Genomic DNA, 16716 nt, shown 5'->3' on the forward strand with positions numbered 1-16716 from the left:
ACCATGACAACCATTGAACAGAGGCTTGCAGCTAGAGTTGACCTATACTCTAAAATAGATATGTGGCTTTTTCCCCAGAAACCCAGATGAGAGCACTGGGAATAAGTTATAAATTTGTAATTTTCCGAACATAGGAGGAAACGAGAAGGGACGGCCTCCTGATGAACAGGACTGTGCAATGGTACAGAAAGCCAGGCTCAGAACTTAGGTTTTCATCACGGGCTGATTGAAGCAAACCAGGTGACAATCAATTCAGGGTTCCTTCTGGAAGTTCTTAATGAATGGCAGCTTGGGTTAAATTATATCTAAGAATCTATTTTTGACACGATGGCAATGGTGAAGAAGGAAAGTGTGTATGTAGTCTGTGAATTGCTTGGGAGAGCGGATCTGATGGCAACAATAAAAGGGGGAGGGAGCAGTTCCTGTAAGAAGCTAACATGGAGCTCAGACATTTTGAGCCACTCATATAGAGTCACAGAAAAATAAATGTGGGATCAACCATAAATTCTCAGAGTCCCTTCTGTATTGCTCACCTACTGTTACTGAGTTGTTGACTTGCTAAGTCATGAAGCTCCTGAGAATTCTGCCCCTACCTAATCTCTTTCTAATTCAACACAGTCGGTGCTTCTGCCCATCCCTGTAGTCATGCAGCATGGGCACCGAAGGGTGGAGATGCTGACAAGAGGTTAATAGGCTGTACTAGCTGAGAAGCCAGTATGCCCCCTTCATTATTGTCTCTTTCGTCCTTAGGGTATGTTGACATCGGACTTATTCCCAAAGGGGCGAGGGATATAAGGATAATGGAAATCAAGGCAGCTGGAAACTTCCTGGCCATTCGGAGTGAAGATCCAGAAAAGTATTACCTCAATGGAGGGTTTATTATCCAGTGGAATGGGAACTATAAACTGGCAGGGACCGTCTTCCAGTATGACAGGAAAGGCGATCTGGAGAAGCTGATGGCTCCAGGCCCCACCAATGAGTCAGTGTGGATCCAGGTAACTGAAGAGAAGAGAGCTGCTGACCAGTGTGTTTGCTAGCATCCTTCTCATTTCCTTCCCACGCCGTTTAATGGAGGATGTTAACAGTGAACCATTAGTTTCCTTAACAAAGGACGGGGAAGAAGAAAGATATTTGTGCTGTTTCTTCTTTATTCTTTAGAACTACTGTAACCTCAGGAACAAAATCCAAGATCTTAAAACCATCCATTGGGAGGTTTTAACCTAGTTGTCAGGCTGGTCTCTTCCTCACGTGTCTAAAGTGTCGCAGGCTGGCTTCCCAGCAGTAGTGATGAACTGAGGTGTCGCAAGGAGGGCTGGCATTATAGAATTGCATCAAAGATTTTTGTCTTTGCGAGGCAGAGAACTGTAGAAAATAGGATGACTGTATTGAGTAGGTCAAGGTAGCTCGGGAATGAGAGATGGTCCAACTGAGTCAGATTGTCACATCCTAAAACCAGAAGGAGGTCAATTCAGAGCCAGAAGGCAGAAGACTCTTGGAAGATGGAGGACAATGTTTCTATCAACATATTTTGTCCTAGAACTACTAGACATTAAAGTTAGTCCTCCACCAAGAGCTAGAGAAGGAGCTTCCTTAAGACAACAACTGTAATACAAGTTAATATCTGATTGCTAACTTCATGTCATATAGTAATCTGTTTGCACAAATGTTTTTGCGTTAATCCTTATGCAAACTCCATCATAGATACTTCATAGGTTTGTTTTGAAGATAGTAAGTACATGGGGCGTAGGGTGATGTATTGGCTGAATCCCACAGTGAAATGTCCATATGATTAAAATTCCCTATTTACATGGATGGAAATTTCTATATTTCAGCCACTAAACAACTGTGTAAATATAGACTGTATAAATATAGACAGCAAAAGTAGATGTGATAGACAACTACAGGGAGACATAGGTGGAAAACCACCCACAGTAACACATACTTCTATAGCTACTTCTAAATGAGAGACAGTCTGTAAAGTTTTATGTGCATGTGTTCATGTATGTGTATGTGTTATCATTCAGATGACGGTGACCTGAGACAGGTCCCGGGAGAGGCAGTGGTGGGTGACCTGTGACTGTGAGGGTCCCTTGGCAGGTGGGAGGCAGATAGCTATGCCATGCTGAGAAAGCTTGGGTATAGAGTTTGTTTAGTGGGTATTTGGGAACTGCATAAGAGTAAGGATTATTGGGAAGGGAGAGAAGGGCAGATTCTCAGAATTTGGCCAGATTCTCTGACTGTGGCTGGCCCGAAGTCTTTCTGAAAAGCCATTGACTATGACACTGGGACCTGTTTCCTCTACATATACTGGATTTTGGGGATCCAGTCTGTTTGGACACTCACCTTCCTGGACCTGGAGGGAGGGGGAAGGAACTGGAACTTCCCACAGGGCAGGAAACCCTGACTGCCCTGGGGGACGAAGAGGGAGGAGGAGGGGGAGTGGGGGGAGTGGGAGGGTGTTGGGAGGGGGGGCGGAAATGGAAACTTTTATAATTTAATAAAATTTACTTAAAAAAAGAAAAAGAAGAAGAAAAGGAAGTGGAAGAAAGGGAAGGGAGAGAAACAGAAGCTGCCTTTTCAGAAGAGGGATGGACAGAGAGAGAGAGAGAGAGAGAGAGAGAGAGAGAGAGAGAGAGAGAACTCCCTTGCTTTGGCAGGAGGAGGAGATTGGGAGTGGGTGGGGCTTGTCTCTTAAAGAGACAGGGTACCCAGGTGACTGACCAGTCCAGCAGATTTACAACAATATGTATGTGCAGGTGTGCAAATATCCCAGAGATCGGTGTCAGTTTGGCTATGTTTCTCAATGACCTGCCTCATTTTATTTGACTTTTTTGAGATACCTCCCACTAAACTTGCTGATTCAATTAGACTGGCTGGCCCACAAACCCTAAGATTTGCTTCTGTGGTGCTGGGATTATTGGTGCATGCTCGCCCCATGCCTGGCTTTTTACATGGGTACACAGTAAGCACTTTACCTGCTTCTCCATCTCCCTAACTTCTGGGTAGCATTTTTAAATGACCGGTTTCCAATCTATACTCATGACGGTTTGACGTGGCTCTTCTCTTGCATTTTAGCTCCTCTTCCAGGTGACTAACCCCGGTATCAAGTATGAGTACACAGTCCGGAAAGATGGCCTTGACAATGACGTGGAGAAGTTTCTGTACTTCTGGCAGTTTGGCCGCTGGACCGAATGCAGTGTGACGTGTGGGACAGGTGAGGAACAGCTGCTGTCCTTGCAAACCCCACCAGCTTCCGAGTAGGTCAAAGAGGTGATCTGAGTCCGTAGTTTCTGTTCTTTGCCTGTCCATCTTCAGACTCTCACAGACGCATCCCAGAGATCCCTTTGAGCAGTCACTGTGAGGGGTGTGGCTTAAAGGAACGGGCATTCTGCTTACATCTCATTGGTCTGCTTCCGTCACATGGGTACGACTCCACCGCAAAGGGAGACTGGGAAATATGAAGATGCAGGTTTAACGTGGAAAGCCTAGACGTGGTCTGAGTGATACATGAACTTTGCTCAGGCCCGTGAAGGAAGAAGCCAGGCCTGTTGGTGTGTGGGCTCCCACTCATTTCAGGAGCTTTAAAAATAATGTCCTATGTGGGAGCTTCATTTCTGTGACTGTCTTTGGAGCACACTTGAGTCTGTTGGGGAACTTCTTGCCTCCTTCCTGGATCTAATGCCTATAAGACTAGAGCACCTGCGTAGCAGACATTCAAGGTGTGTGATGTAGCAGGAGAAATCCAAGTGAAGGACAGAATGCTTTAGGAAGCCATTCTTCTCTGCGGGGGGCCATCCTGACCGGCAGGAATGAACGCCACCAAAAACGAGAATTCCTTCTCTGGTCACATCTTTATTTGGAGCATTCCCTTGATTGAGGAAAATTGGGGGAAGGGAAGATAGAGCAGGGACGAGAGAAAGCTTAGAGAGAGCGTTGGGCCCCGAGGCAGCTGCTTTTAAGCGGTGGAGAGGCTTGAACGCTGTCCTGATTGGTTAATGCCATTCTGCTGGTCTGAGCATGTGCAGGCAAGGGTGCTCAGCCCCACGTGGCTACCTCCAAACTGCAGGACCACCTGTGCCTCCAGGTGGCTCCCAACATCTCCCTCTTCTCTTGTTAATAAGAGCAATAAGGCAAAACTATTTTCCAATCTGGTCCCCACCTCACTTGGGCTAGCAGGTAGCACACCAATCAAAGACATACAGCACTTCCACCTAGACGCAGCATGCCAAGAATATCTCTGCTCCCACCCATTCCTAAGGAAGGAAAAGGCAAAGTAGAGTCAGTCAGAAAATTGTTAAGAGATAAGAGGTTGCACAGGGTGTTGCTCAAGTCGATGGTGTGAAACAGCTGCTCTTGACTCCGCCCAGAAGGTCATCTCTGCTGCCTCCACATGAATCTTCCACAGCAGGACACTCAGCATCCACTGGGTCATCTCTCTTCTTTATTTCTCCTGTCAGTCTTGCTGGCATCCAGATGTATGTCAGCATTCCTAGAAAAACATAAACAAAGCTCTCCTCCCAAATAAACATTTAAGAGTACTAAAAACTCTCAGTGTAAAAATTCAGCACAATCAGTACTGGAAGTAGGCTGGTTTTGAACTTAGAGATCTGCAGGTCTCTGTTTCAAAAAGCAAATCTTGTTTGCCTGTACCAGCAAAATTTTGAGTTAAAAATTAAATGTAAAGAATGCAAGAGAAATCCTTTCTCTGGGGGGAGCTGTCACTGGTAATGTAGTCCCCCTCTTATGTCTAAAAACCAAAGCAGTTGTCACTGGGAATTGAACTCAGGACCTTTGGAAGAGCAGGCAGTGCTCTTAACCTCTGAGCCATCTCTCCAGCTCCCCTATTCAGATGGAAAAACCTCTAGGTAGCATTGTTTAATTCCACCTGTTGCCTCAGGCAATAGGTAATGGTAACCAGGTTGACGCGCCTTTATTATGATAATTAGGACCAATTCTTTGAGGGAGAGTGGGCGTAGACCATCGATCATCTGACTACTTCCTGCTGACAAAGGGACGTTGTTTGGGGGATAAATGTTTTTATCTGACTGAATTTTTGGCGACAAATGTTTTTATCTGACTAAATTTTTGGCGGCTGTGGCTGAGCGGCAGCGGCAGCAGCAGACAGCAGCGGTTGCCCCGCCTCTGAGGCCCATTGTGGCGCGCTCCGCATGGCCCAAAGGCATGGCTCCGCCCCGGGCCGTGCGCGGGCTCGCCGTTTATCCCGTAACTGCGAACTGTAACTCAGCCTCACCTCAGGCATTGAATTCGCACCGCCAAGCTCCGGCGAGGGGGGCATCCGCCCACCCGTGGGGGGGCTTCTCCTGCCCGGTCTGCCTGCGCGGAGCCCCGTTCTCTAGGAACTCATCTCCACCCGCCCATGTTGCTATGGAAACACAGTTCAGAGTTTGGCCCCTCTCCGTCTTTAGGTCTTTAGCGGCGCTGCCACGCAGCTTGCAGCTTCCGCCTCTGCCTCCCGAGTGCTGGGATTAAAGGCGTGCGCCACCACCACCGGCTACTTCCTCAAACAAAGTTCAAGTTTTCTGTACCTGAGAGCCAGAGACTGAGCTCTCTTAACAAAATTAGGCGAAAATCACCTCCAAAAGCTCTGTGGCTCTTTAAGAATAGGGAAGGCAGTCTTCGAACTCGATCAAGCCCGCCTCCCTACGAGACTGTTGCCCCGGTCTCTAACAGCGAGTACGGAGGTGGACGGAGAGGGAGCGGAAGCCGCGGTCTCCCGTACCCCATCGTCCTCATAGTCCCGCCTTAGTTACCTCGCCTTTTTTGCTGCTGTTCACATTCCTCCTGCACTGAACTTAAGGGATTTTTCTTCCCCGTTGCTTTCTGTACCTTCTTTCAGATACCTTAACTTTGATTTTTTTTGTATTTTCTTTTCTTTTTAGGCCTATACTTTGAAATTCTTTTTCCCCCCCTTTCTGGAGGAATTCACCTGACATCACTCACCGCTCCACGTTCTCAGAGTTCTGAAATTCACGGCTCTCTGTCCTGGTGTCTGATTTCAGCTTTTTTTTCTCCCGGGCTTACAGCACGTTGCTGGGTGCTTCCTTCTCAGGGTCCCCCGGCGTAGTTGTCAGGGTCCCTTGGCGTCCCGGGGTTTCGAGCACCAGTTGCGGGGGGCCATCCTGACCGGCAGGAATGAACGCCACCAAAAACGAGAATTCCTTCTCTGGTCACATCTTTATTTGGAGCATTCCCTTGATTGAGGAAAATTGGGGGAAGGGAAGATAGAGCAGGGACGAGAGAAAGCTTAGAGAGAGCGTTGGGCCCCGAGGCAGCTGCTTTTAAGCGGTGGAGAGGCTTGAACGCTGTCCTGATTGGTTAATGCCATTCTGCTGGTCTGAGCATGTGCAGGCAAGGGTGCTCAGCCCCACGTGGCTACCTCCAAACTGCAGGACCACCTGTGCCTCCAGGTGGCTCCCAACACTTCTCCTCTATAGGCTCCCTCATGACTCTACTTGGCCTCTTTCCTTGCTTCCCTACCCTGAAGAAGCAGTCATAGAATAGGGTCCAGACTCAGAAAACTGGGTCATGCATAATCTAGCTCATAAGCAATTCTTCCTTTCCCCAATTTAGCATGGTAAACTAGGTATAGCTTTTAGAGGTCATAAGAATAAAATGTCTACTTTAAAAATATCTTTATTTTTAATTGTGTGTGTGTGTGTGTGTGTGTGTGGAAATGGTGTGTATGCATGTTTGTGCAAACGCCTACAGAAGCCACAGGTGTTGGATCTCTGAGACTGGAGTCATAGTGCAGTTGTGAGCCACCTGATGCAGGTGCAGAAAACTGGACTTGGCTTGTCTGCAAGAGCCATACACACAGGGCCGAGCCATCTCTCTAGCTCCTGAAACGTTCATTTTTACTATATTTCATTTACTCTTTGAGAACTTCATGCATGTATATGATGTATTTTGATCATGAATGTATACATATATAAGGTTTAGAAACTGTTAAACTAGGAATCAGTTTAGGCCAATGGCAGAAACCTGACAACTGTTACATGGGTGTTTATAGATAATCCATCCTTGATTCCTGTGGCTGCCTCTAGCATTGCCCTGGCCTGTGGCCTGGGATGGGCCAGACTCCCAGAGAGGCAAAGGCAATTTTAGCAGGAAATAAATGGGGGTAGAAAACTCTTTCCTGGAGGATCATTCATGAGAAAAATGAAGTCACTGTGAATATAGTTCCAAGTACTTGTTCAACCTGTAATTCCATCTTATTCTCAGCTCTCAGGGAAGCTCTTGTTTAAACTTCACACAGAGAAGCAGAGCCTCCACCACTCTCTTCTGTTTCAAGATATAACCAGATCAGGCACAGGATTTCAGAGCATCAGGGACAAAGAGCTAAGTGGCTGGATTTTACTATGAACATAAAGCTACATCTGAAGTTAGGTAGGGAATAGAACATGTTTCGCTGATGTCCCTGCGTCATTTGGGTTCATTACAGCTTCATCCTTCAGCAGCACCCCTGCCCAAGTGGGAAAACGTCATTCTGTATAAAGCCTCAGTGGAATTTTCACAGTGACCGTGTAGACTTCACCATATGGCCTATTGCAATTCCAGAGTTATCTACTGTAGTATCCGAGAGATACAGAGGATGAGACATGATATTCACACAATTCACAATGTAAAATACAGAGACAGAACTCTGAATCATTCAGTGGCCATTTGTTATTATCTTTAAGTTCAAACTTTCCACGTTATAAAAATGGAGAATAAAACGGGAAAAGAATGGAATGCACAAGGGATCGAAAGGTGGCAGTGGAGCCACCAAAACAGGGATGGAGTGGGTACCACAATAACAATGTAATCTAGCAGCATCCTGAGGTCTCTTAGGTTGGCATCTCCCAAGTAGAAACAGTGGTTAGTTAAAATTGGAGAAAGTTTTGTTGCATCCTGTTCAAACAAAACCTTTAAGACACTTTTTTAACGTGAGACTTCATAGAGATAATAAGACTACTTATCAGAGGTTTAGCATATGCTAGCCAGTGAAGATGAGCTATAGTTTACCACGTGCATAAAGGAGGAAAGTGGAGACCTAGTAGCTTTTCAGGTGCACGTCACCACCCCGGTGGCTAATCTACTGGTCTCTTATTCTCCTAAAACCCATTACTTTTTTTAAACCCTCTGTAGCCTGCAGAGATTAGGCCCTCTCTTCTCCGGGTTTCTTCTCTAATATTACAGCTGTGTGTTGTTTCTCGGGTGGTGCCGTGCTTGGTCAGTGAGCTCCGTGAGATGCTGCAGGGCTGCTTTACCTGGTGGTTGTTAAGAGCTGTGGGGCTTGCTAGGCTTTTCTGATTCTCTTTGTGTGCTTCGCCTGACTTACACATAGTGGCTACAGGGAGGGAGTCGCAGTTGAGTTAAAAAGATGATTCTGCTTAGTTTTGTGAATGGTTCCTTCACAGGGCAGAAACATCATCTCCCAACAGCGTTATTCAACACTCTTCAAGCATAGCCCATTCTTTCACTTGGACAAATTTTCACATTTTTTCCCCAAAGTTTCCTATAACATAACAATTAGTTTATGAAATTATATAACCATGTTCCTGGATTCCAGTGGGGAAAATGGTATTGGCTTTGGGACTCACTGATGAAATATGTAAGTATGTTAGCAATATGTAATGATAAACTCAAGCATATTCATGTATGTCTAATCAATAGTTGAAGTCAGTAGTAAGTCAGTGAATTTTCTGAGCGGGAAAATATGAATTGTGGAATTGATGCTTCAATCATCTAAAGGAAGAAAATTGAATTATGGGGAATGGAAGCAGGTTTGAGTGGACTGGATAAATTAAAATCTCTCTGTATCCCAATCTCAGAGTGTGTCTTCAACCTTGATCTTAAAACCTCCAGTAATTAGAGTGTCTTCACAGGGAATTGATACCCCATGAATATATGTTATATATAACACATATAATATATAGTAGTATATAGAGCATGCATACTGTCATATGTGTGTACATACATATATATTATAATAGATAGTGCTGTGGGAATAATTACACACACACACACACACACACATACACACACACGCACACTATTAGTAGTGGGATACAAGTTTTCCTTGATTGAGTTTAGTGTTTTAGTGACTAAATATGGATTCATTGGTCAAATAAAACAGAGCCAAAGGGGGAGTCAAGAAAATAAATGAGATCAATATTCCATGGGAACTGAAGTTGAAAATTGGCAGAATAAGTTGTACTTTTGAATAATATAAATGGTTATCCAATCTTCACCATTTCCTTCTTGCTTTGGAGTTGGTATTATTTCTGTGTGCTGGTATTTATGAAGTGCTTTTCATGATAAATCTATTTATTCTCAAAATTGTTAGACTTTCACCTTATTAACATCATTTTATATAGTACTAGGATTATAATTTATGTGACAATATGAACTTTACCTTGTACTGATATTATTGTAATGAGTTGGCGTAAAGAAAGAGATCATATTTAGTACTTCAAAGGTTGAGTTGATACAACTTCAAATCTGCCCAGATGATGTTCTGAGTCACTGCCTGAAGCCGCTTTGATCTTTTAAGTTTTGACACTTTGGAAATGCTGCACTCTTGTTTGCAAAGCTAAGCTGTTCAGTCGCAAAGTTCAATTGTTTTATCTCAGCCATCCTAGACTAAATTTTGGATTAAAAACATTGTGAATAAACTCACTGCATCACAGACTCTATTTTAAAAATCCCAATGTCACATCGAGGCTGTAACGAACTGTGCAGCCTTTTTGTTCATGAGTAACTTCACATTCCCTGCTTTCGGGGCAGATTTCCTTTCAAGAGAACAAGTTGTAAAGCGTGGGTTACAGGTTTAAAGTCAAGGCGCAGGGCACTTAATTGGCATTATACCATCAATATCCAGTAGGATTAGTATTTGCGAAGGGATCTGCAATCTTCTGGAAAGAGCATTCTGTGTGTGTGTGTGCAGGCACACATGCCATTGTGGATAATTGGTGGTCAGAGAACACCCGACAGGAATCAGTTCTCTCATTACTTGCTCTGGGCTTGGAAATCAGACTCAAGCTGTCGGGCTTGGCTGTAAGCTCCCCCAGCCTGGTGAACCATCGCACAGGGCTGATTTCCACCTTAGAAGTTTCAAGTAAATGTCTTCAGGTTAAAAATAATGTAGTGTTATGGCATCGGACGGGTTAATTGGCATCCTTACTTAGAAAAATTTCTTTGGGGGCAGTGTCCGGCTTTAAAAACGAAAAAAGCTAGTGACAAGCCATGGATTTTATTTTCATAGAAAAATCACCGTCATTCAGCTACAGTCTAAGCTCATACTCTCTGATTTTACAAGGTTACATAATAGTAATTACTCTTAAAAGCATGACCCGATTCTAACCTCTCCACTAGAGCTGTTACAATCCCCATGTTAAAGAGAGCTGCCACTGTTCCAAAACTGGATTCCAGACTGATGAGCATACCACTGAAGAATAATAGTCTATGGGTTTAGTTTTCACTCTAAGCTGCCATGTTCATTATTGGAGAGGAGATAATGCCACTCAGAGACCCCAGCGGGAAACAGTTGTCACACTGGAGCTCACCACCATGGCTACTTTCACAGGCATGGGTAGTGTTAAAAGAAATCAAAGACGGCAAATGATGCCCATGAACACTTGGAGGGGGGGGGGAGCAAGGTTACTATCCCTAGACTAGAAGAATTAGGAGGAGTAGTTAGACAAAAGATAGACCAATTTCTAGACCTCAGTAGAAATCACAGTCATCCATAGGACCACTTCCGTGAGCTCAGTGCAGGGACCTCAGAGGAACAGAGCAGGTGTGGAAGGAAGAAAGAACAAGAGTGCAGGACAGAAAGAGACAGAAGAAATCAGCAGAGCCCGTGCTCTGTAAACTCAGGAAGCTAAGGTGAATTGGTCTTGACGGGAGAAGGGAAGAGAGCTGGCACTCATTTCGTCCGTATAGATGTCTCTTCAATATGAGAAACCACTCTCCATTTAATGCAGTGAGCGCCAGTACTCCATCACACTAACAGATTGGTGAGACAGACATTTGTACAAGGCACACAAAGGATGAAAAATTTATAATCTGTCTGGCCTCTCCGCCAGGAAGACTCAAGTGATTGCAGTGATTCGGTAGAAGCCAGCTCAAATGTCTGGAAACCAGAACCATCTGGAAGCTCAACTTGGGCTGGAAGTATCAATGCCATTCTCTCTCCAGGGCCTCTCAAAGGACATGGGCTTTTTGTACAATAACACTGGCATGGGTTCAGAATTCAACATATGTGCTACTTTCTCCAGGTATCCGCCGCCAGACTGCCCACTGTGTTAAGAAGGGCCATGGGATAGTGAAAGCCACCTTCTGTAACCCAGAAACACAGCCGAGTGGCAGACAGAAGAAGTGCTATGAGAAGGATTGTCCACCCAGGTAACCCTTGATACCAGGCAGCTGAGCCTCTGTGCGTCCCTTGCCCAGACAGCTAATTTAACAGGGCTCCCACACTCAGTGGTGACTGTGGGCTGTGTTGCTAAAGCAAAGCTGCGAAAGATTCGGTGGCTGTGCTGTCAGCCTGTGGCAAGCTGTGGGGATGTTTTCTTTCCAGAGAGCAATTCTTCTTACAAAGTTGATGCACTGTATGTTTTTCTTTGCTAAGATTTAATCTCAAACTGCTGAAAATAATATACATAGCATTCACCCAGAAGTTGATTAACTATCGGGCTTGGTTTCCAAGGGCATGTCCCCATTGAATCTCATACAGTATGAGAATGTTTTCATACTGATACTCTGAACTGACCATGTCTACTCTTAGTTCAGGCTTCCCCAAAGAGGGGATTTAGGAAACAGGCTGTTGTCTGGGCTGGAGCTGCAGTCCAGCACTTTACTTAGGCCTTGTTCTCCCAGCTACCATCCATAGATCCCCTCCTATCCTCGAGGCTTTATCATGTACTAGCATTTCATCATCTCTTGGATCTGAGAGAAGCATGCCAGAATACAGTAAAGGATATTCTTTCCTCCTTCTGTGCTTCTTAAGCTGAGCTTATAGGTGGAACTTTAGATCTACAGCAAAAGTTAGAAATGGTCCGGCTACACAGCTTCCTCTCATGCAGACAGTCATGCAGCCATGGCAGTTAGAGGGGCAGGGATGATGTATTCACATGGTCACCAGGTGCCAGACAGCTACTGTGCAATCCCAGCCAGAGCCAATGTGCCCTCCAGAGTCAGGTTTCCTCAGGACATGAAGTTCTCATGCATCTTTCTCAGTCATCTGATTTCCACGATGTTGGAGAAGCTCACATTCATCACCTACAACTGACCTTTCTCCCTCCTAAAGGGTTTCACTCTCTTTTTCTTGAGGCAGTTTTTTTTCAGCAATGTCTCAGGCCTTAAATCCAAATTCACCATTGGTTGATCTTCCCCCAAGGAGTGTCCAAGACAGACGTTTTAAGAAAGATCTGATAAAAGTGTCAAATTATCCAAACCATAGAGCAAGTATATGATGCAGCCAACGATTCAAGACCAGAGCTGCCAAGAAAGCAATTCTTTGGAAGATCTGCCTGCAGGGAGAGGTCATTTGTGTTCCTTCTCCCCAGTTGACTTTTCTTGACTCTGTTTTTTGGCAAAGCAAAGTTCTGCAAGGTTACAGCTATGAACATACTTATTCAGATTATTTAATAAATACCACAGCTTTTCATTCAACTCTGGCAGCTGTGTGGTTTTGCTGCATGAAAGAACGGCGTGGGACTTTCACCCAGGCTTCCCTCCTTCAGGGCTTTTGAATTTTCAGACTGGATTACTCTGTTGTGCAGGATTTTCACCTGTGTGGTTATAGGTAATTTCTTGGAATTTCTGATCTCAGTTGTCTGAGAGTTAGTGAGGTAACCTGGCTCATAGCAGTGGCAGCTACCCTAGCGAACACTGGAAATAGGTTGAATAAATAAATAAATAAGCTACAGGTAAGAGAGGGGTGTAGAGGTTCCCTGTCAAAGTGGGACCCTATCCAAACCATAAAAAAGTATTCCAGGAAAGCTAAGGGCTCTTTAAGTCAAGCACAGTCTCTCTGTGTCTGTCTGTGGCTTTGTCTGTCTCTATCTTTCTCTATCTCTCTCTCACACACACTTTGACATAAACTTCTACATTATTTATAACTCATACAAAAACAACAGAGTCCATTATTTCAGGCAAAATTTACAGATGAAATTTATATCCATTTATTCGGCATTGAGAACACCAGTTGTTTCCAGTCCTGATGAGATAATTCACTGGGTGTTTATTACAAGGCCTTGGTTTCTTGGTCCTCCTTACAAGTGATTCAGACAGGGATAGTAACACTTTCATAATGCTCCCCAAATGTTAATACAGTAATAATATGTGATATAGACCCAGTCCTTAGAATTTTTGCATCATAAAGGTAAGAGATCAACTAACATTTTGTGATTAAAGAACACTACGCACAATGTTTGCTCATTGACCAGTTGTGAGTTAGTTGTTATTAAAAAAATTATTCAATGATACTTGTCAAAATAAAGTAATACACCCTTTATTCAACAACATGACAAGCACGGGGACCACTACAATAGTAATTTACTGAGGAGAAGATATTTGTCTCAGCACCAAACATAATATTGACAAGTGGGAGTCTGTATCCGAGTATCAGGGCAAGGGTCAATGGATGGGGAGACACTAATAGAAAAAAGTATGAGTTAAAAGAGATGTCAGGATGAACAGGCATCAGCACTTGGTCTGGTGAGGCCCCTCTTGTTGTAGCTTCACACATCAGCTGAAAGGATAAGAGAGAGGCATGTACCCCACACAGTAGAACAGTGAGGGAGAGCAAGCCTCCTCCCACAGGCGCTGTGTGTAGTAACGTTCATCCATGCATAAGCACTCTGTTCGCATGACCCAAACACTCTCGCTAGGCTTCACCTCCCAACACTGATGCACTGGAGACTTAGTTTCTAACTCATGAACTTTAGGCAACAGATTTTAATCACATCACCAGCACACGGTCACTCCTTGAGGACTATGGAGGATGTTCTAGAAAGAGAATACACAAAGGGCCATTATCGCTCTGTTATAATACAACTGAAAGCCCTGTAGCAAGTAATTAGATAAATTAGGCTTTCAGTCAGCTCAGATTAGGGCCTTTCCAAAATGACATTTTATATATTCAGCAATCTGCCTTGCCTCCCCTGGAAATGTCAGAGGTAGGGCAAAGTAATTAGATTAATACAGTGGGCATTAATTTGCTTTCACATCACACTGTCAAGTATTAGCTCTTTATTCGTATGAGGCAACCAGAATTAAAGCCCAAAGAATAAATCAGTGATCTTAATTATATGCTAAGTGAAGAAACTAATAGAATCGAGAAAGAGCTTTCTCCTACAAGTCTTAACTTGAGATAAAATGTATAAAAACTAATACCCATACAAAAATTAAGAGTGGTAAATAAAAATAACAGAACAGAACTTCATCACGATTATCAAAATTGAATGCTATCTTAAGGCCAGAAGGCCTCCCCCTGGTCAAAATTGCAGGGTTTCCCATAATGTGCTGTTTTCCTGGGAAAGATAGAAGCGTCTCCTTTATTTACTGCACAGAACCTTATATGGAAGAATTGTGTGTCCACAGGCCAATGGTGGACCCCAGCTCCACCAGGAAAAGAAACTAATTCTGTTTTCTGTGCTGATGAAGGTTTGCATCGTGATGCAGAAGGAAGAAGCGAGAGGGTTCCAGTAGGGACCCCTGCTGCTTTCCACAACACTTCATTGAAGCCATTGGTTCCGCTCTGGAACTTTCAAACAATCACTCATAAGCAAAGAACTTCCCCCATTAACTTGTCCGCAAAGAACCCCAAAACATTGATTTATCTGACTGTTCAACTTCGTAGGAACTTCTGAGATGGAAGAAATGATCTGATTTAAGTTATTTTTCTCCTTTTGTAAAGTGAGAAAGTGAGACTGTGAACAAGCAGCTTACAGAAGATCGGGGGTAACGTGAAGGCAATGGTTAGAGTCCACATCACCTAAATCATAAATGGGGTGCACTCATATCTGTCTCGCAGTGGCATAGAAAAACATTCAACTCAGAGCCAGGAGACCTAGAGAAAGATTGAATATGATAACTCCATGTCTACAGCCAAAATACCAATGCATCACCAGTGATGGTAGGGAGTGAGGGGCTCTGTGCTCTTCAGTTTGCATGAAGTGGTATTTCCTTCAATCCATGGTACTGATGAGGTTGCTATAGTAACCTCGCTAAACAGATGACAAAGTGAAGCTTAAAGTTGGTCAAAGCTGCACAACAGAACCTTGGACCTCAATTTCCTTTACTTAAAATACAAGCATTTATTCCCATTAAAAGACAGCATTCTTTTTAAAGTAAAATTTAAATTTTATGTGCATAAGTGATTTGCTTGCTAGTATGTATGTACAGCACTTATGTGCCTTGTGTCCTTGGAGGTTAGAATATGGCATTAGGTCCTCTGGAACTGAAGTTACAGATAATTGTGAACTAGCATATGGGTGCTGATAATTGAACCCAGGTCACAGTGACCCTGTCTGCAGAAAACACCCACAGAGCCTGCATCATCTCAGGAATCTCCCAGCTTTATAACATATGTCTGCCTATTTTCTCGCCCAGTGGTTGAATGAATGTACATCTACTTTTGGTGATCTCCTTACATGTCCATGTCTGCCTGCAGGTGGTGGGCAGGGGAGTGGGAAGCCTGCTCAACAACATGCGGACCCTATGGAGAGAAAAAGAGACCAGTGCTGTGCATCCAGACCATGGGCTCTGATGAACAGGCTCTCCCAGCGACAGACTGCAAGCATCTGCTGAAGCCCAAGGCCCTGGTTTCCTGTAACAGAGACATTCTGTGTCCATCAGACTGGACAGTGGGCAACTGGAGTGAGGTAAGCTCCGAGGTTGAAGGGATGGTGGTGTAATCCCTGCTTCATCAGCCTCTTACTCATTTCTTCACATTGATTTGGCATAAAATTGCCTACTATATAGTATCCATTCCATCTGACTTGCTTACTGCATTTCCTGTTTCCAGTCTTACAAACGCATAGCCTCGCTTACTGAGTGGGCAGTTATTTACCAGGGATCAGGTGAATCTCACTGATACAGGTTCATGGCAGCTAATTGATTCTTACTGTGATATCCACTGACCTGTTGTTAGGCTATTGTAACAAACCAAAGCCTCACACACATACTACAGCCCCCACGGCCAGTCTGTAAAAGCAGTTGGCAGTTCACTGCTGAAGTTAACTAAATCCAAAGGTTACTCTGGCGGCAAAATGGAAAATCCACTTGACTCAGAAACTGTTCAAAGCATCCATCTACTCGGCATGCATTTGGGGTATCTGTTAGCAGTTCAAAATCTCAAATTAGCATTGCATTTTTCGCAAATTAATTCATCTAATTCTGTGGGTATAATTAGAAATCAGAGGGCTTAAAGGTTATGTGTCACTGTGAAATCTGGGTCCCTAAGGCCATGCTGTGCCCCAAGGTGATTGAGGAGAGGCAGGTTCTTCTTTCTTTGGAGATGGTGTCTCCAAAGGCCTTATTTCTGTTTTGCTGTGTGCATTTCTGTTATGACCTAAGAAACATCCAGACCATCAATAACCTTTAGAAATGAACACACCAGAATTTTAAGAACAATACTGATCTCACTGTATGTGCTTTAAGCAAACCTTTTTGCACTTATTTATTGTATATGTGTACACATGTGCC

General features: G+C 44.0%; 1 protein-coding gene across 3 annotated transcripts in view; it reads left to right on the forward strand.

Annotated features, from left to right (window-relative positions):
• Positions 1-16716, forward strand: part of Adamts12 (ADAM metallopeptidase with thrombospondin type 1 motif 12) — a 252692-nt gene that overhangs the window by 187275 nt on the left and 48701 nt on the right. For all 3 annotated transcript variants that reach the window (XM_087896951.1, XM_087896950.1, XM_085676631.2), the window contains exons 15-18: positions 751-995; positions 3076-3214; positions 11283-11409; positions 15683-15893. In XM_087896951.1, the coding sequence (XP_087753077.1) occupies positions 751-995; positions 3076-3214; positions 11283-11409; positions 15683-15893 (722 nt within the window). The remainder of the gene's footprint in view (positions 1-750; positions 996-3075; positions 3215-11282; positions 11410-15682; positions 15894-16716) is intronic.

The sequence above is a fragment of the Myodes glareolus genome, chromosome 15, assembly GCF_982192425.1.
Source record: "Myodes glareolus chromosome 15, mMyoGla1.1, whole genome shotgun sequence".
NCBI classification, from domain to species: Eukaryota; Metazoa; Chordata; class Mammalia; order Rodentia; family Cricetidae; genus Myodes; species Myodes glareolus.